At 36.2% G+C, this 21,309-nt stretch overlaps 1 protein-coding gene across 3 annotated transcripts in view; it reads left to right on the forward strand.

Annotated features, from left to right (window-relative positions):
- The window catches only part of DOCK4 (dedicator of cytokinesis 4), a 221,471-nt gene that overhangs the window by 143,671 nt on the left and 56,491 nt on the right, over positions 1 to 21,309 (forward strand). For all 3 annotated transcript variants that reach the window (XM_068189962.1, XM_068189961.1, XM_068189963.1), the window contains exons 18-26: positions 4,650 to 4,747; positions 4,847 to 4,930; positions 5,016 to 5,116; positions 5,452 to 5,533; positions 6,376 to 6,546; positions 7,881 to 8,073; positions 10,746 to 10,873; positions 13,045 to 13,179; positions 17,134 to 17,232. In XM_068189962.1, the coding sequence (XP_068046063.1) occupies positions 4,650 to 4,747; positions 4,847 to 4,930; positions 5,016 to 5,116; positions 5,452 to 5,533; positions 6,376 to 6,546; positions 7,881 to 8,073; positions 10,746 to 10,873; positions 13,045 to 13,179; positions 17,134 to 17,232 (1,091 nt within the window). The remainder of the gene's footprint in view (positions 1 to 4,649; positions 4,748 to 4,846; positions 4,931 to 5,015; positions 5,117 to 5,451; positions 5,534 to 6,375; positions 6,547 to 7,880; positions 8,074 to 10,745; positions 10,874 to 13,044; positions 13,180 to 17,133; positions 17,233 to 21,309) is intronic.

Below are 21,309 nucleotides of genomic sequence, written 5' to 3' on the forward strand. Positions count from 1 at the left end.
TAGTAATGAAAGTTACTCAATGAAAGACTTTCCCAAAGGTAGCTAATAGGGAATCAGAGACTAAATTTGCTTCAGTTAAAGGCCTTGATTTAGGAAATTACATTAATCTACTGGTACTTACACATGCATAAAAGTGCTGCCTGGGACTTACAAGTGTCTCACTGATAGTTGCCCTGTTGTCTGGGGTTCTAATACTAATTTTTTTTACAGTACAGGACTTATTTTGTTTTTATTGTAAATAGATGTGTGACATAGGGCATAAAATTTCCTCCTATTTTTAACCATATTCTGAGTAAGAGGGTGTAGAATATCTGAATAATATTGATCCCCTTTTCAGCTCTGAAAGAGTTAACAATTATTTCAGCAGTACTTCAGAGGGTGGAAATATTTTCAATAGACAGGCTCATATTTTCTCCAAGGATCTTCTTTGGGAAGTTCATCTTGGTGAGTTTCCAAATCCCCATTCTTTTAAACAAAAATTTGCCAAAATCTATTGCATGCTCAGAAAATGAACATAGAGCAAAGCATGTGGATATTTGGTCATGTGAGCATTACTTCAGTTATCCCTGAGAGAATGTAGCTTATGTATTAAAAAATACAGGATTAAAAAGATCTGTGTATTTAACTTTTTTAGTAAACATTTGAATTGGTATTTTTGAAAATTGCTGGTTATTTTTTAATTTGTTTTTAAGTTTGGAGATTTTTCTGAATGTCTTAGAGATTCACCCATTGTTTACAAACAACAATGTCCAGTCTGAAAATGAATTGAAAATTATTCTGTTGTCTGGCTATGGGGTGAAGGACCCCAAACCCAGACTTGTAAAGGGTGTGACTGAATTAGGCTGCAGCTTTACTCACTTGCTGGGAAATTTTACTCAGCTGTCATTCTCTCATTGATTGTTCCCACATGCCATCAGCTTTCATGCATATTAAAATTATGGGGACTGGGGGACAGAGGCTGACTCCTAGTTGTTGGGATCCATAACTTCTTTACCCTGTGTACTTTGGAGAGGTTATTAGGATTATTTCCAGACAAGTTTTAGAGACCTTCTAACCAGGGGTGTCTGTGCATTCATCATGGCTAAGAACGCATCCTTATCTAATCTTTCTGCTATTTAGTTTTTCCTTTTCTTTTCCTTTTGATCCTGGATAGTTAATCAGTTAATATTAGCAAAAATTATACTAGCTTTTATCTATTATATTCTTAGATAGGTAGTTATTTTTCATTACTCTATAAAACCCTAATGGAGCGAGTGAGAACACAGTACTTTTCTACTGAGTAGTTACCAAAACAGTCTTAGTTTTTGACATATAGTAGAGATCGCTGGCTGCGAGAGAGTCGGGATCCTTCCACTAAGTCTGAATATTTTAGCTGTTGGCTAAAATTTGTTTCTCAGCACTGATCGGGGCATCCCTGGTTCAGCTGGTCAGCAGCAGAGCAACTTGCCATACAGCATAGCAGAGGTGTAATCCTTCAAGCTGCATTTAAAAAAATCAACAGTGAATCAGTAAAACAAAAATAGCACTGGGCAGATTTCCAAATAACTCTAGTTTGGAGGAAGTGTTGGTGACCACAGAAGCAGCCTGTTGGAAGAGACATTCTGACTGCCAGTTCTGAAATTCAGTCTTTTCCTCCTGAAGTGTAGTTGTGTCATAACAAGCCAATTTCTGATGTCTCAGGACTTATATAAGCGAGATAGAAAATCATCCCAAACCACTTCCTTAAACTCATGATTCTAAACTTTCGATTAAACCTAGCTCTTAGGATTTAAATTACATGCTTTTAGAAGGATGCATTTTATTTGGTAGGGATAATAGGTAGGTGTAGTATATTTTAAATATACAGGCCTTGATTATTTTGCATTGGAAATATTTTTATTCTTCAGCAAAATTACTCATCACCAGTGACTTTTTCCCTTTTCCAAAACTATGCTTTCCTAGTGGGCCTATTTCTGGGGACAATTTTATATTCTCATATCTCTTACTACATGATACACTGCTATCTGTTCCCCTTGTGATTCACATGTCAGATTTTCTATTCATGTCATTTATGCTTGGTCTCTTTGCTAATGTTATCTTAGAATGTCTTTCCTCCTTAGCACTTCCCTTGAAATAATTCCTTTGAAGTGAGTGTCTTACATTTGCTTTCTTTTTCTTTTTAAATCCCCCAACAAATCCCTAATATTGAGTGTTAACTATTTTCTACTAAGTTCCTCCAGCAAATTTGTAAAGAAATGTTTTTCCTGCTCTGAACTCACAGCTTCAGCTAATCTTGCTACTCGTCAGCTTGAGCTGAGGCTTAAAGTGTGGAACTACATTTAATTATCCAAAAGACAAATGTAGTTCACTGGATTTGTAAATCTTGTTTCTTAAAAATTCCTGACAGAAAGAATAATAAGAGTTATCATTTGTCCTTGATCTTTGGGATGTGTCTCTGATGCATGTGTGGGACTCTTCATCACTCAGTGCAACTCAAGGATCTCTTTTTTTCCATGCCAGCACAGCTTGAAGTAAAACAAAAATGAAACACAAAAATGCATCGAAACAATCTGTGTCCATCAAAAGCAATTAAGGCAGCAAAATATTTGTGGAATCTTATGTTGGTTGTTTGCCATTAACATCTATGGCAAAATTTGAATATAGGTGGAGATTTATTTAATGTTAATAAAGTAAAAATGATTACTACTATTTTTTGTGGGATAAAGGAACTACCCTGGAGCAAACCAGGAAAGAGATGTCACAAAGATGGGTGTTGTTCAAGTATTACTTGAGTGTGAAAACAGTCTGCGGTAGAAAGCAGCCAAAAAGATGTTGAACCAAGAGGAAAACTTCTATTAAACTTCTTACTTCAGTAACTACTGAGAAAACCTCAGAAGCCCTGGTTCCTTCTAACACAGTGCAGGGCAGTGATCAGCTAGACTATAGCTTAGCTTAAACTGACGGAAGGGTTGGATGGTGATTAAGTTTTTCTGCTTCAAACCACTAGGCATTGAGAATTTCTGAAAAGCTGGTCAGTGAAGCGTGGCAGTAGTAAACTGGAATATAAAAGGGATTTGGAATTTATTTAATTTAACAGTCAGAAATATGTGTAGCTTTTACTGAATACAGCTTGAAAGGAGCTCTGCAGATGTGTCTGAGTTCAGCAAGGAAAAACTGCTGAAAAACCAAGCCAAGTTTGCAAAACTATTTTAGGATATTGAATGGTATGGAACAAGAAATTCTCAATTTTATAGCAAGGTGGGCTTTTTAGTACATCTGTGAAGCAATAACATGCGTTCAAAGACTATTAAATGTAGAACTTTCATTTAAGATATGTGGAAGGGCAGGTACATTCGTCGGGCCATCAGTCCATGATGAATTTTATGCAAGTATTTTCAAGAAATCATGGATGAAAAAATCAACATGTAACTAATTCAGATGTGCTCTAAGATGAGTTTATCAAAGACAAATCATGCCAGAGTAAACTTCTTAATCTTTCTTTTCAAAATTCTTTTATTTACTATTGAGAGGAAATGCAGCAGTTCAACAATGCAGCACATAAGAAAACATATAGATTAGAAATAAGAATTTTCAATCAGGCAAATAAAAGTTAAAATGGCAGTGGAAGGCTGCACTACAGTGGAAGGAATTTTCCTCTGGAGCAAATGGAAAATACTACTAGATATGAAGAAATCTCTGGGATTTATCTCTGTTTTAAAGGACTGGAAGGGTGTGGAGATGAGAGTAACTTCCCTAAAGACTGAGACAATTTTCTGCTAATATGTTGTTGAAAGGTCTCATCAGTTGAGAGGGACAAAATCAAAATGATACAGCAAAACATTGTAACTTTGATTTAAATAATTAATATGAAAGAATAGAAATTAGATTGACTCTAATGGTAGAAAAGTCAGGATATGCTAGTGGAGACTCCTGGAGATTCTTCTTTATCCAGGGAGCTGAATAAGGTTAAACGGGAGAAGCATCATAATAGTGACATAGAATATGTCTATCTAAAAGACACTCAAGTTCTAGAACATAATTGGCAGGTGTTTACAAGAGATGTATGAGTATGCTAATGATGTAGAAAATGATGTAATCTTATCTGTAATGTAGTTATCATTTTGGTTAAGAAAGCTGAAGGATAAGGAATTAAAACTTGAGGAAGTTTGGACATACTCAGATATTTTTTAGCTCAGAATAGTTCATTTTCCAGATGATATTTTTTACTTGTTAATCAAGTGAGATCTTAGAGGCATCATATTTGATCTTTAAAAATACATAGAAACATGAGTGCTTCAAATACATTCAAGCTACTAATTAGGATATTTTTTCTAGCTTTCAGAGGGTAATCTGGAAGGCATCCTTCAATGGGATGAGAGAGGGCAAAACAATTGCTTTATTTAAGGTATTATCTGAATGAGATTGCATGATAGATTGGCCACAGGAGAGTGATTTTAGTGATCCAGTACGATGTTCTTATGTTTGTATTTCATTCCAATTATGGAATGGAATGAAAATGTGTTCTTGGGAAGATCATATAATAGCAAATCTGGAGGTGTTTTCCTTTGTTTTAATGATGCTAAATTTTGCTGAGTGGACTGTAATAGTAAAATTTAAAATATGAAATGCTGCTTTGCTTCCAACTTTAATCTTGCATTTTGTTTTTGCAGGAGATATGCTTGACCTTCTGAAGTGGAGAACCCACCCAGACAAAATTGCAGGCTGCCTCTCAAAATTAAAAGAAATTGATGGTTCAGAAATAGTGAAGGTATATACCTTTTCATACTTTTAGATGATATGAAAGAAATAATGTATTTCTGTGTCACAGAAGTATCTTTTGAATAACACTCTTATTCTCTCCCATCAGTTTCTTCAAGATACACTAGACACTTTATTTGGGATTTTAGATGAAAATTCTCAAAAATATGGATCAAAAGTATTTGATTGCTTGGTAAGTTTCATTTTGTGATCATGCTTAACACTGTCTAAAAGCCAACTTAAAAAATGTTGGGTTTTTTTCTTTCTCTCACATTTAGGTTCACATAATAAATTTGCTGCAGGACAGCAAGTTTCACCACTTTAAGCCAGTAATGGACACTTACATTGAAAGTCATTTTGCAGGAGCACTTGCATACAGGTAAAGTCTGTACTTTTTCTATCTGACTTAATACTGACAGTAATTACTAAACTAAAAGAATCAGTCATTAGGTTAAGGGAATGGTGTATCCCTGTTAAAATCATTCTACTGCATATTTAATGCTGGTATTATTGGCCATTCATCAGAGATCTATTAGGTGCTCTTCAGCAGACTTAAAACTAAGTGTACTATTGAGGCTGTGGTGATAAGTGAAATCTAGTCATCTTTTATTTTGCCAGTGTTTCTCATATGACAGCTATTGGTTTGCATTTTATGCGCAAAGTTAACCCTTCTCCCACTTCTGTGTTGTAATACTTTCTGATGTGCTATTATAGAGATCTTATAAAAGTACTGAAGTGGCATATTGATCGAGTCACTGAGGTGGAGCTTCATGATCACATACAGGAAGTACTAAAGGTAATAAAATTATTGAAGACTAGTATCTATTTGAGAGATGTATTCATACAGTACACACAGGTTTAGCACTGGGAATGAAGCAGAATATATATAAATGATGGAACAGTAGTACTAATTCTAGGGAGATGCAGACTTTCAGTGCAGTCAGTTTATTCTTTATTCTCTTCTGTCATAAGTTGACCATTGAGGCTCACTACCATTAGTCTGTGGAGCTCTATGTTCCTTACTGAATAGGACAAAGGATTTAAATATAGATTATATTGATGGTATTAACATCCACTGCATGAATCTAAATGCCAACCTAATGGTTCAGTCCCGACACCAGGAAATTCTACTGATTGTAGTGGTTGTGGTTGTTCTTGTTGCCCTGGTTTGTACAATCAGAAGAGCCTAACGTGCCATTAAGCTGAGTTATACAACACAATAATCCCATTTGGGACACATGATACAATTTGGAAATAAAATATCAGTGTGGTACCTTTCTATGTTTTTCCGTGCTGCTGTGAACTTTGGTTTCTTGACACCACTTTGGGGTCTTGCCAATAAGAGAGAGCAGTATTTTGAATTTGCATTCCAACAGTTTTGCAACTTAATTTAAGCTTTTTTTTGGATGGGGAGAGGGTGGGAGGAGAAAGTGGTGTTGAGTTTTTGCTTGTTTGTTTTGGTTTGGTTTTTTTATTAAAATGTTGTTAGTGTTTCAATAGAAAGATTGACCAAAATTAACTAATGGGCTCCTGTTTCAGATTCTTTTCTGTATTTGAATGATATAACCATTGCATGTGTTCTGTTTGGAGTTAAGCATGTTCATTTTTGTGAGTTGTCTCTGATTTTGGCGTTTATAGGCACAGGAATATATCTTTAAATACATAGTTCAATCTCGAAGATTGTTCTCTATTGCTACTGGTGGACAAAATGAGGAGGAATTTCGCTGCTGTATTCAGGAGCTCCTCATGTCAGTGCGCTTCTTCCTGTCTCAAGAGAGCAAAGGAACTAGTGCTTTATCCCAGCTACAAGTAAGTTTTATGGCTTGTTGGCATTTTCAACGTCCAGTATAAAAACTGTATGCCTGCTCAGAAGGAAAACGTATTTTTGCTAGAGCAAAGTGGCATTTTTAACTTTCCATCTTACAGTATGAAATTTTCATACCAGCAACTTCTTAAATATGCTTGGAATAGATAATCGTAAACCTGATTTTTTTTTTTAATTATAATAATTATGTTGATGGATACCAATAAATCAATTTCTCTTTTTTGGTCTTTTACTGCTCAGTTTAACCATACTGACACTGAAGAATTTGAGCCATACAAAAGACTACTATCAGTGTTTTCATGCTTTACAGAAAATTTTTAAGTTTTGATGAACCATATGGTTTAATACTCAGATGATACCTTTATTTCATTTGAGACTACAAAAATGGGCTTGTGCTGAAGTGTTGCAGCAAAACACACAGGACACAGCACTCTACATTAAATGCTCATAAATATACCATCCTTTTCCCACGTTTCTGTAAACAGAGATGGTTAAGATCCTGTTAAGAATTAATGTTTTCCAAATTTCTGTAGAAAACTGTTCCACCAAGAAAATGGCAAATCAGAGAGAACAGAGTTAGAAAGGTAGTTCTTCCATCTCATATCATGTAAGCAGCTGGAGTCAAAAGACAACAAAAGGATACAAACAACCACATTTAGAATTCTTTTTCAGAATCTTTAACTTATGTTAGCCTGTTCACCACTGTGAGTGTGTAAGTAGCTTTTCATAATCAGCAGGATTTAGAGAAGAAGGGAATGTCAGTTTTAGCTTCTTTTCTCTGGTGTTCTTCTCCTTACTTTTACAGTGTTTTGTTTTCATATTCATCAATGACTTTCTAGCCCATTTTAAAGATTGTTGAAGGGAACCAAGACTGCCAGTACTGCCTCACTCCAAAATAAAAATGTTCAGTATTTGAAGAATTGATGATACAGAGACTGTTACATTACTTACCTTAAAACTAAGTAAACCAAACCACACAAATATTTTGTATCGTATCACCTAGATTCTGCCATTCTTTTAAAATTTTTCTCTCATGGAGACGTGTGTTTAAAGAATAAATATTTTTGTTCTGAGTTGAACTTCCACTTTGTCCTAGGAGAAATTAATAGTCATTAGATATTACTTGAAGGAAATAGTCATAAATGTAAGTCCATTAATGAACATGAGGCTATTCATTCTGAAAATAAGACCATTTTTAAAGCTATTACCTACCCTGGAAGCCAGGCATTTCCCTAGAGTTACTTAAATTTCTATGGTTTATTATATTCTATAAATGTCAAAACTGTTCTGACTGTCCATTTTTACCCTGTTCCTTTAGGCTGTGTTTCTCAGTTCATTCCCATCAGTGTACTCAGAACTTCTGAAGCTCTTTGATGTGAGAGAAGTGGCAAATTTGGTTCACGATGCTTTGGGCAGCTTGCCAACAGTCATGCATGGGGATGAGTCCCTTCAAGCTGTTAAACTGCAGAGTATTGGGAAAACTGTGGAGAGTCACCTGTACACTAACCCAGGTAAGGTTACTCTGGGCTGCCTGCAAATGAGGAGCTCAGACTGTGTGCTTTGTACCTGGGCCAGCAGGTGCTGAAGGGAATAGTGTTCAATTTTTCCAAGCAGGCTGAAGCTTTGACTATCTGTTTAGTAATTGAAATTAATTATCCTTCTGAAAGTAATCTTTAAAATATACTAGACTGAAGAAAGTATGTCTCTGCAGAGGCTTTACCACTATATGGAAATTAGGGAGGAAAGATGTGCTATCTATTAAGTGTTAATGTTGCATAGGAAAGTCACAAGGATTGCCCAGAGTCTAAGATTTCTCTAATTATGCCAAGCACATACTTGAAAAGCTCTCTGTCATGATTTTTTTTCATCTTTCTGTATAATATTTGTAAAGGGCAAATATTAGCATTTAAAACAGTCAGCTAATTTGACTTCCTGCATAAAAGAAAAATTAAGACAGTGACTGATGGCTCAGAGTTCTGATTATTGCACCATTGCTTGCAGTCATTACTTTTTCTATATCCAGTGGCTGAGACTGCAGCTGACAATTAGCAGGAAAAAGAAAAACCTCAGACAAATATTCTCCAAACTTTCTCACCTAGTCCTTGGTGAATCCAGAGGTGAATGAGCCAGCTCTTCTGTTCTGTAATGCCACTACATCTCTCCACCTAAACAGATCAAGACAGAGGGGTAGTTAGATCCTGGGCTTATAAGGAATATATCTAAAGCTGTGATATATGTAGTGGTTGTTTCAATAACTGTCACTATTGCCTCCCAAGTCATTGTAAGATGCTTTTGGTAGTCCATTTGGTCTGTAAAAACAGAGTTTCTGATCATTTTATGAAGCTTTTGCAAAAATGGGATGCTTGAAACAGTTGACTGAGGATGCTCAGTTTTGCCTGAGATGCCTCAGGCCATGTTGTGTGTAAGAGCTGGCTATTTACAAGTGTTGCTACATGTAGATTTTTGGTCTTCAAAATGTAGTTCATGATGCTGCTACACTTATGTGCAAGCAGTGCACAGAGTAGATGGTGCCTCAGGTGAGGTGCCAAATGCTGTGTGGGCCCATCAGGAAGCTATCTAGAGAGAACCAAGAAGAAACACATCGACACAGGGCTGCTCCTGGTTTCTTCTGACCTTCTGGACTGAGGGATTTGAGTTGTAGCTGCAAGACAGGACCTGTGGCCCAAACAATAATGCTCATATACAAAATATGTGAAAGAGCTACTATTACTGCTCTGTGATAGTTGTGGAGTTGAGTAGTGATTGGATTGAGTTTTCTATCACCTGCTTGCCAGCACAGTACCCCTACCATAGAATCACAGGCTGTTTTACACAGTGAACACTTCATCTTGTCTCTTGATTATGGATTGCCAGATACTCAAGAATTCAATATGTGTAAGGCCTAAGAGAATGCAGGGAAAAGGAGCCATTCTCTGTAATCCAGGGGCTAAGTCTTTTTTATACAAATAGAAAAGTCCCACTTTATTGCTTCAACTGAAGGCATTAGCTCTGTTTTTTTCATCGAGCAGGGACCATAAGCAGATTTAGCAGTGAGGATCAGAAGATGGCACTTTTCTAACCACAGGTTTGCACATTGGCAATTTCCCTGCCCAGTTACCCTTTGACCCTAGAAGTCTTGCAGTGGATGGGTCAGTGGCAGCTGTGCACACTTGACATCTCAGAGCACCGGGGACAGCACTTGGCTAAGCCAGGCTCTGAGGTAGAGAAAAAGAATATGCTGCCTTGGTTTCGCTGAGAAACTTCCCCCCATTTGTGGCATTACAGGCAGATAGGAACTCTCAGGGCAATCCTGATGAAAACCTGCTGAGGCTCTTGCAGAAATAAGCAGTCACTGGAGAGAGGCTATTTATTGCCCAGTGTTACCAGTGAAAACAGGTAATATCCTTCAATTTGTTAAGTTGTGAATAGGTGTTTAAAATGTTACCACAAGTGTAAGTTGCTCTTACAAGGGTTCTTTCCATTTAATATTGTCTTTAATTGTAATAAAAAGAAGCAGAAATAAGTAGCATTTTAAGTATGTTCTTGCACAATTTTCAGCAAATTCAGGACTTCAAATAACGCCAAAGATCTGTGTTTAGAAAATGAAAGAATGGAAAGGCAAATTATTTTCTGTAGAAATCAATAGTCTTGAGTTGCTCATACTCAGTAGGAGTGAGGAATCTGGGAAAGTAAAAATTGTGAAAGAAATCTGAAAGTACTGCTGCTGGTCTGTAAACTAGAACTTTTTGTAGAATAACATAAGTTCCTGCTGAAGTCTGTCATAACCTTGGCGTATAAATGGATCCTGTCACATGGCAGGAACACTAGAGCCTAATTTCTCATTGTTATGAATACAGGCATTACTGTTCTACTTTTTTTTTTTTTTTTAATTTTGGATGACAGTTCAATAAATACTTAAAATTTCTTTTACATGTAGTATATTCCACACAGTGGTGTTTTTCTTCATCCATGATATAGTGACTTCCAGCATATTGTTTACTCTTCAAACATTTGCTTATGATTGCGAAGTAAAAGCTTCTGCTTATCAAAAAATTTTGTTGAACCTAGCAAAAGCTTCTGCTTATCAGAAATAGTTTTGGACTAAAGACATATTTTATAGCTGTATTAAAATTATATTACTCTAAGAGAAGCTCCTATTCATATAATTTTTCATTTTTTCCAGATTCTCGATGCATTCTTCTTCCAGTAGTTTTACATCATCTCCACATGCATTTACAAGAGCAGAAGGACCTTATAATGTGTGCCCGTATCCTTAGCAACATATTTTGCCTCATCAAGAAGAACAGCTCCGTGAGTAAACACCATGTCATATCCACTTCAACTTCTTTATATGGCTCAGTGACATTTAATGACACAAGCTGGACCTTGCCCAAGAGCATTTTAAAGAGCTCTCTGTGTAATGAGTCTGCATAAACATGTCATTTTGATTTTTACATGACCCTTTTCTTTCCATACATGAGTATTTTAATTGTATAACATAGTGTTCTGACAAGCTTTTGCACTTCTTGAGTGTTGTGTCGGAAAGAAAGAAATGTCTACTTTTAGGGGCATTTTTTTATTGTGGGCTGTGATTTCTTAGGGGACACAGGGCTGAGCTAGATAAAGAGATTGATATGAGTATTGCAAGGGAGATTGCACTTGGTTGCTAGTTGCTAAACTTTGTGGCCAGTTTCTGATGTTTGTGAATTAATGTATGAAAGCTGCATATGAGAGCTCACTTAGACAGGTGAATTGCAAATGGGAAGGTGATGATAGGTTCTGACAGACAGCAGGGTATAAGGCAATTAAAAACAAACATTGCCTGTAATTAGTGCAATACATGCATGTCAAGGCCAGCATACATTACCTTGTAATGCATTAGTGAGAACTCCTTTATGTGCTTCTCATTTCATACCACTTTCAGCAATTAAAGTTGCTCCATCAGTGATTTGATAAGGATGTGGCTTGCACCTTTGGCACTGTAACAACATATTCCTTCCAGCTGCTCCTGGATAAGTATAAAATCTCATCACAAGACAAAGTGATAGATACTAAAGAAGAGCTGTGGTTTTGGCCTGGGAGAAAGCCTTACATATCTGGTCTGAATTTCAGGAGATCTTCCATTTGGAGTCACCAAGCCAGAGATGCGCACAATTACAAGTGGATATCTATATAAAACTCTCCCAAATGTTCAGGATATGCATCTACTATTTTTAGTGTTCTTTGAGTAATTGAGACTATTAACAACTTTGTGACTTTGACATGTTTTTTTGGTACATCAGTACAGAATTTCAGTCCTGCTATTATAATCAAGATGATTTGGAGATTGAGGGAACAAGTGAATTTGCAGTAAGACAGCTTTGAAAATTAAGGCTGTTGCTCAGTCCGAAAGTAGTTTGTAGTAGTAAAGAGAAGGATTCTCATGGTGGATGCAGTTCCTAAATATACTATGTACTGTCTGCATTCATAAGAAGCCAGTATAACAGTTCTTTGATGCTAGATGAAGTGATAGAGGACATGGCTTGACACTAGATTCAACTTAAGTCCAAAAAGGAAATTTGAGTTTTGTTACAAATCATATGCTTTAGGGTGTCGAGGAAGCAAAATAAAGCAAAAGAAAAAACCCAAATCACTCCTACACCTCAATGTCAGCAAAGTTGATCTGTTTGTCAGAGTTTTAGCTTGGTTACGTGCATTTGATTATCAAATGTTTCTGTGAAGAAGGGTCATGTTAAACAATGGATAAAATTGCTCAGATTAAGATGGTGGTTTCTGCTGCAGTAGAGATTTAAAACAGTCTTGAAGCAGAGAAAACATATTTCCATCTGAATTAAAAAGAAGTAACTACAACTTGATTTATCAAGTGTTTTTCCTGCTAATAACTGAGGTCTGTTTTGGCAGTGAACACATTGATTCCTTTGTTTTGATGTTGTGTACAAGCAGTTGTGGGCTCACATAAATGACCAATTTATGTGCCAATTTATGTGCTACTCAGCTGCTGGGAAGCAGCGTAGCTGGGCCTTACTGATGAAACATGTCCTGAAGGTTGAGGACCATCTGCTTATTTCTGGTGATAGTTTCAAAGTGTACAAAGGATTTTGCTTTTTGGATTTTAAGCCTTTCTTAGCAATTTCCCCAGAAGATATATGAGTGTTACCTATAAAAATCTTGCCCAAAAAGTTTTTATATATTATTTACTGCTTTCCTCTAAACACCAAGTGAAAATAGAGCTATGGTAATTTGTTGAACATTTACATATTCAAAGTCATACCTGTAACTGTCCTCTGTGATGTAATAAATGGAAATCTGTTAGGAAAAAAATGAATAGAATTAAACTATATCTGAATTAGACAATAGTCCTTGTTTCGTGAACGTAACATTCATAGTGAAACTGTAATTAGTTTCTAAAACTACATCAAAGGAATTATACTTGTGGTCATATTTCTATTTTAAAATCTTAAATGTTTCATTTATTATTTAAGGAAAAATCAGTCCTGGAAGAAATTGATGTGATTGTAAACAGTCTGCTAGATATTCTATTAAGGACCATACTAGAGATCACCAGCCGACCACAGCCATCAGGCTCTGCTATGCGCCTCCAGTTTCAAGATGTGACTGTAAGTTTCCTGCAGTGAGAGAGCTCACAATTGTCACTGGTTGGACTACTAGATTTGTGAATATATTGTCTTTGTATTGTAATTCACAGTGTTAGACTTTGTGTATAAAAGAGAGAATGAGGAGGACAATGAATCCTTCCTTGCATTCTACTCATTTCTAGTGGAAATAATAATTTTTTTCATTAAGTTTTTTTATAGATTGTGACAAAAAAAGAAAAAAAAAAAAAAAACAAAACAAAAAAAAAAAGCCCAAAAGATAACATTTATTTTGAGACTTTCAAGTTAGTATATTTCAGTATGTTCCTTTTGTTTACAATATAATAGCTTTCTGAAACTCTCCTTCAGTTTGAATTCCTGAAAATAGAAGAGTATCAATCAATAATAGTTCCTAAAATGCATACATTTTTTCATGATTAAACAACCCTAAAGATGACAACTTGTACTAATCTAAATTTATTACTTGAGAGGCATTTTGTTGTTCTCTGGTCTGAGCATTTGAGCTTTGGTTTTGTTGCATGAAGCTGAGCATACAGGATAGATTTAGAAGATTAGCAAATGATGTTTTGGTGAACCTGCTATAACAACTCATGGAAATTAGAAGGTTGAAAAACAGGTATTTATGGAAAAGTCTGTGATGAGCATTGATCAAAAAAAATGAAGTGTTATTTTGCTTTGTTTGCAGCAAGGTTTTCACTTTGCTTTTCAAGAGAAAATTGGTTCTAATATAGCCAGAGATGTGACCCCAAGAAGGTGTGAGGAGTCAGCATTTAGTGCAGGAAACATACTATGCTGAGTGATTTACCATCTCATTATACATTTATTAATTAATTGCTTAGTGTTTACACTGTAACAGTTTTTGTTAATGAATAGAGGATTACTTTTCAAACCAAAATTTCCTCTGAGATCAAACATTTCAAAAGCATTTAATAGCTGCAGAAAAAAAATATGTTGCTGGGGTTTTTTTGCTTCTTTTCTCTTTTTCTTTAGACCCACAGAGAGCAAACTATATATGGAGTATTTTATGGAGCTGACCAAGCTCTGTAATAAGATAACATCATGCTTAATCACTGTGGTTCAACAGCATTATACATCTAAGAGTTTGGAAGATCTTTTCTTTAAATTACAGAATTGCAAATGTATGCCGTGTGGCATATCAGGCCACCACAAGAAAATCTAAGCTGAAGAAAGGGTGCTAATGTTACACTGTTAGTGTTGTAAAGCTCTGATTTTATTGTGTTGTTATGAGATATCCCCTTGCTTGCAGATTAAGTTGTCATTAAACACCATGACAGCCTAATTCTTTTACACCATCAAAAAATTAGACTCGGAAAGTGCTTTCAAGTTGCAAAATTTTCTTTTATGCATCAGAAAAGCCACTGCAGGATCCCAAAGAATACTTAATGTGGAAGTGAGTCACAGCACAGCATAAGGCAATTATATACATTTATGTAGAAATATCATGCAGTATGGGCTTCTGGCAGCACATGGAGCCAGATTCTTGGAACTATTTGTAGAGCACGTATGATAAAGTACTCAATGTGAGTACAGCAGTAGAGTCTGTTCCTGTATGTTGCCATTATTTCAAACTGCATGTGTCATAAAAAATTCTTTGTGAGATGTACCATGGGAGCACACTTAATAAAACTCTCCCATAATTTTGAATGAGACATAGTCTTCCTTGTGGAAGTAGTCCCAAACCCATCTGAGTGTGGTTTCCTAGGCCCATGTGTCTCTGTTTTTCTTCACCAAGAAACAGCATCAGATCAGGCAGCACTGGGCTTTGTGCTGCCATGACTCCACCGTTTCTTTCAAGAAGCTTTGATAGCTGGATACCATTTAATTTTCAGTCAGCAGTCTTGTTTGATGGTAACCTGCAAGGTGGGTGTGATGCTTTAAACTGAGCATGAAGCAGACATGTCTCCAGGGTGACAGTGTTGCGGATGTTGCATTGGCAAACATGGAATTTAATGCAATGGTGAAAGTGAAATTTCTACTTTGGTTTGTTGCTGAATTAGACCTTTGGACTTCCTTAAGAAAAAATGCATTCCCATTTGCATATAAAGGATTGGCAGAGAGCAGTCCAATTAAAGTGAACTTTAATTGATTTCAGATCTTGAACATTCAGTCCCTCAGAACCTCAATTAACTGCAATTTAATTGAAAGCTCCATGGTTTTTTATAATTGTGCTCCTGAAATAAGACACAAAAAATTACTTAAGGAATCTACCTAAGTGATTTTATTATACTGCTTGGCTTGACTTTTGACACTGTAATTGGACCCTAAGTGTTTTTTTGCAAGATTGTTATGTGTGTGGAATTTGCTTTTGTACATGATTTGAAAGTTAATCTGTAGCCAACACTGGCAGAAATCCTACAACATGCAACATGTTGAGTTCAACAAATGAAGCTGAATGTGCATTGCTATTTTAAAACCTAGCCTGTATAGCTACCTACATTCATATTAAAAGCTCAAATTTAGAAGTCAGTTAACAATTATTTAAAGTTGATACTTTTATAACACTAATCTGTCAACTATAATAGTACAGCTCTCTGTTATAGGTTGTGATTTTTAAAATACTACTATATAAGTTGAAACAAATGTGGGAACATAGAAGAAAGGACTAAAAAGGACTGCTTAAAATGCCTAGGCAGGGAAGGAATTTTGTCACTCAAGTAGCAATTGGGTATACAGATATTTACAAGACAGCAGCTGTAGCCTTTATGTTTATGCCCAGAGAATGAATATTAAGAGATTTTGTAGCCTTAGGATATTGTTTTGAGATTGTGATTCTATGTTTCTATGAATGCTATGCTTACTGTAAAACAAGGGGAAGTAAGAAATTTAGAATCATTACTTCAGTGTAGAAGTATCACCATATTGCCATTTGAGTGAAAGCCATCACCTCACACGTCATCAAGTGTACCAGGTATAATCACAAATGAATTAGGCTTCCCAATGTAAAATCTAGAACAGCTATTCCTGTGAAAACATACTACTTCTTTTTAATCTTATTTTCTGTTTTTAATGAAAAATGGAGGGAAATCCTCCCAAAATTTCAGTTGGTGAGCTAATGAAAGACACCATTTTAAAGTACTGTTATCACCTGTCCTCTCAGTCTCATTCTCCATCCCTGGTACAGGCAAAAATATATTTCTCATTTTTTAGCAAGCTTGTGAGATTTCAGAATTGTTCTTTCTAAGTATTGGGATGCAAACTGGACCTTTGACTCTTCCCTGTCCTCATCAATTCTTCAGTCAGACCTGACTGATACCATTCAGTGTTTTTAGCCAGTCCAAAAGTGAATAAGACAGGAAAGGGTGAATGGGAGAACCTATTCTTTTCTGTGATATCTTGGTTGTTTGACTGCTCACTGACATACCCAGTGCAGTTCTCTGCTCTTTCAATGAGAAATTCTTCTGTAAGCCCAAAGAAATTTCTGATCAAAACATTTTCAAAATTTGTTCAGTCCTAAAAATGAGTTTTCTCTTTGACAAATCTGGGGTGACAGAATGTTTTTAATAATTCCCAGCTAATTTGATTAATTTCTTCCCTAAAGGAAAACAATAGCATTCTTGTCAGAATTATTGCAAAATATGTTTGTTTCTATTTGTTTCAAAGCTGAGCTGACTAAAGAGGTTGTAATTTTAGCAATCTAAGTAATTTGTTTAAAACAGATACAAGGAAAACAAATCACAAATAAAAATTTTACTGGTTTAGCCCTGCTGGAACTATTTAAAATTGATTTTTCTAAGCAAATAAACTCTGTTTAGGGAAATATATTTCCTTAAATGGGAAGGAAGTTCAATCAATGTATTTTCACAAAATTTAGAGTTGAAGCTCAATTGTAAATTAATTTCCCTTGCATTTGTTAATTATTTTCAAGTGCTTATAATATAAGAGTTTAAGCTCAAGTGCAGAAAACATAATATATTTCCTCTTGGCTTATCTGAACAGGGGGAATTTGTCTCCTGTTTATTGTCACTCTTGCGACAAATGACTGATAGACATTATCAACAGCTTCTTGATAGCTTCAACACAAAGGAAGATCTGAGGGTGAGTAACAAAATTGTTTCCACTTGCTTAGGCCTTTTTAATATATTTTTGATTAATCTCCCTTTAAGATATCCCTGTGCTTTGATGAATCACTTCAGTATTTGAATGCAATGTGTTTTACAGATTAGCTAAGTATTGCACAGCTTTTCTTGGGAACTTGAGTCCACCCTCATAGTGACGCAAGGCTGTTATTGCTTCTACAATGACAGCAGAGAGAATATGGATGGAGGGAACTATAAATTTACTTAAAAACTTTAAAGCCATGAACTTATCCTCCAAACCTCTTTTGAAGATGGTGTCAGTCTAAGGTTATGCTGCTCTTGTTTGATTCTTGCTGTCAGGCAACTGGGGAATTTTATGTTTGGCTCATTATACTTGCTTATTTTTTTCATTCATTAAATTATGTATGGCAATAGCAAACATGCAGCTTGAGAAATGCATAATCAACTAACTTAATTTTTCCGAGCTGTGCAGCACGTCCATTGGCAGGAGGATGTGTCAGACTTATAATGTCTGTCTGCTCATTTCAATCATAGAAAAGAGTAGCTGCGGAGGTCTTTTAAGAAAACTTCTACCACTTTCATTAATTGAGTTACTGGGTTTGTGGAGTAAACCCAGCAACTTCACTGTTAAATTTTTAATTTAATTTTTAATTTTTAATTCCATTATGGAGGAGGGGCAGGATTAAAAAACATTTTGTTCAAGATTTCCTGCATAAATGTATACACTGAGATTTCTACTCTACTGGACCCTGGAAAGTTATATAGTATCAAATTTGATCCACACAAAAAATCTTGAGTAATCATTTATGCACTTTATCCAGCCAGTAATGTGATAATATATTTTAGGCATTTACTCCTTAATTGCCATTTCATATACTTAAGTGCTGCCCTGGAAAGAGGAGTCTAGTCATGGTGCAATTTCAGATGTACTTGAATTGCTGATAGCTGCTTAGAGCTGAAGAGAGCATATAATTTGTGAGTGCCTTTTCTTTGAGTGAGGTGGTCATATAGAGCTTGACAGATAGGAAATGCTGTTAAGAAGTTATCAAAAATCAAGACCACTCTCTAGGAGTTGTATAGGGTGAATGATTTTTATATAAGCATGCAGCATCTATTTTCACCTAGCATAGTTACTATCCTTAGGCAATTTTTAGTAAATATTGTGGGACCTAGGCATTTTTAGTGGAAATATTTTACCTTTTGTGTGAGTTCTGAACAGGTATTCCTAGAGGTTTAAGGCTTTATTTCTGTTTGATATATCTGTGAAATACAGTGTTGAGTTTATTGAGACTTTTCTTCCTTCTAGAATATGAAAAATCTCTGGAATTAATGCTTGAATGGTGTTTGATTTGACACATTTAAATTCCCCCCACGCACATACCCTACTATTATGCAGAGACATATGGCAAGCAGCTGTAGCTGGTGCCATCAGCTATCACAACAGAGGTCTTAAGAACGCAATTCCAGAGTTTATTTCCATTCAGATCTCATGGAATCGGCATCAGCTCAACCAGTGATTCAGTGGTAGTAGTCTGATCATCATCAATGCAGCATTCCTTCTCTTCTGAATCCTAAATAATATATTGTTTTTTCCCCTCACTTGGAAATATCAAATATCACTGAGAGCAAGAGGGAAAGATGAGAGCTAGAGTGCGAGACCGACGCTGCTGTTAATCATGAGGTGATTGCGTATGACTAGGCTATCTAAACCATCTTGCTACTTCCCTTTTTACTTTTGTGCTTTGATTGCTAAGCGTGGAATTTTCTTCGCTTTAAGATATCATAGGAAATGATATCAGTATGGTTAAATGAAAATTCAAAAGGTGTTAATATCAGTGATAAGATGTTTTTTTTTCCTGAGATGCTTTAGAAGCTAAAATAGTAGCCTCAGTTAATCTAGTGGCTAGTTGGGATTTAAACTTCAGTGATAACTAACATCAGCTTGCTCTATTTCTGACTACTCATTTTGTCCCTAGTCAGTGGTATCAAAGTGAGTTGGGTCTTCCTGAAGCCACATTATGAGTTACAGGTCTTATAGGAGGTTTCCAAGGGAAACCTTATTTATAAGGGAGTGTAACCTAGGCAAGGAAAGGTTTTGCAGTTCCCTCTTTTTTTTTAGCAGTCTATACCAAACTTACTAAAGGCTGTTTCCAGCTTGTTAAACAAAGAGAAGAGACTTTGAAGGAATGACATGTACACATATTTATATGACATGCATCTGACTGATGCCTTAAACAAGTGATTGCTTTTGGAAATATTCCCTCTATTTTGTAAATATATTTATTTTAAGTAATTGACATGGTGACTGTTTTTCAGTTTAAGAGAGGTTTTTTCACTCAAAGCAGAAGATAGGGAAAACATTTTATGTTTGAAAACATGCAAATGAAGTCTAAAAGAACTGACAGGGGTTTCATGCCTGAGTGGTAGAACCAGGCACTATATTTCACTCACTTTTTGAAACCCTGAATTTAACAAGATAGTAATTTTAAATGCTTCATTTTATCTTTCAATATTATTTTAAAGGTATACTCTTTCTGCTTACCACAAAATGCTTTCTACTCCTACTAAATATATTTTACTGTAATTTATAGAACAGGCAACTTTCTAGGTGGATATTTGTTGCTGTGGAAAATCTCATATATAATTTATGACAAAAGGTAACAGTGGAAATAATGAATAGGAAGAGATCAGTGGGAAAGTGAATTCTAAAACTTAGCACAACGCATCTTTGACCACAGCAAGGTGGTTTTGATCAATATGTTTGGGGTTTTTAATTAATAGATTAAAAGAAGACAAAACAAGTAAGCACATACCAGAAGGCCTAGGTTTTATTCATTGGCAGTGTACCCTACATAATGTGACACAATAGAGATTTGATGAAGGAGAAGATAATATTTCATAAGGATAGGTGTAAATCTTACTAGTTCTGTCATCCCTGTCTTTTAGCTCTAGGAACCTGAGCAGGGTAAGGTGGGTGCCAAACCATAACACCAAGTGGAGTTTATTCCACTGTTCTCTAATGGCCCCTGGGACACAGGCTGTGTGAGGTGACACAGGCTATAAGGAGAGACACTCCCCTGGGCATGGGGAGTGTCTCTAGTGGAGATGCTCAGTTCTAGCCGCCATCCTTCCCCTGCTCTGCAGGGACATCCACTCACATATGGGACTTCTGAAAGGACGAATTTTGAGGCAGAGGGGTAGTTCTAAAGCTACTTATTTAGGTGGCTTCTGATGTAGATTAAGAAAGCAGTGAAGCAAAAATCTGGGAAAGGAACTGGCCAAGGAATGGATGAGTTGCCCAGGAACTAACAGCTCACTGTGGAACAATCCTCTTTCTTACTGGCATTTGGCACTCTGGATGCTCTACAAAACCTTGATACCATGTAGTCTGATAATCCTACAGCGTGAATCAAAGCAGTGGAACATCATGCAATTAGCTTCAAAGTGGACTATTGACCCAAATGAAAATGCTTTATATGTGTACCCCAAGAGATCCTCAGAGCTGGATGCAGCATTTCAGGTGGGGTCTTACCAGAGTGGAGAAGGGGCAGAATCCCCTCCCTTGACTGGCTGCCCACACTGCTCTTGTTGCAGCCCAGGATACAATTGGCTTTCTGGGCTGGGAGGGCACTTTGCCTGCTCATGTGCAGCCTCTCATGCACATGAGAGTCCTCCTTGGCAGGGCTGCTCTGGATCTGTTCCTCCCCCAGCCTGGGGTGGTACAGGGGTTGCCCTGGCCCAGCAGCAGCACCTTGCACTTCGTCCTGTTAAAACTCATGACATTTCCACCAGCTTCCTTCTTGAGCTTGTCCAGGTCCCTCTGGATGGGATGCCATCTCTTTCCTTCAGGTGTGAAGGAAATGGATGTGTCATCCATTTCCTTCAGGTGTGAAGTTATTTAAGTGGTGTGAATTAGTACTAAACATTTTAGTTTAGTACTAATTTAGTACTACTAAATAAGATAAGTACTACTAATTTAGTACTACTAATAAGATAATATCTTGTATTATATTACAAATAGGACTAGACCTTATCTGCACAAAGTAGAAATATTCAGAGATGGTATTTAGAGTAT

The sequence above is a fragment of the Anomalospiza imberbis genome, chromosome 5 (genome assembly GCF_031753505.1).
Source record: "Anomalospiza imberbis isolate Cuckoo-Finch-1a 21T00152 chromosome 5, ASM3175350v1, whole genome shotgun sequence".
In the NCBI taxonomy this organism is placed as follows: Eukaryota; Metazoa; Chordata; class Aves; order Passeriformes; family Viduidae; genus Anomalospiza; species Anomalospiza imberbis.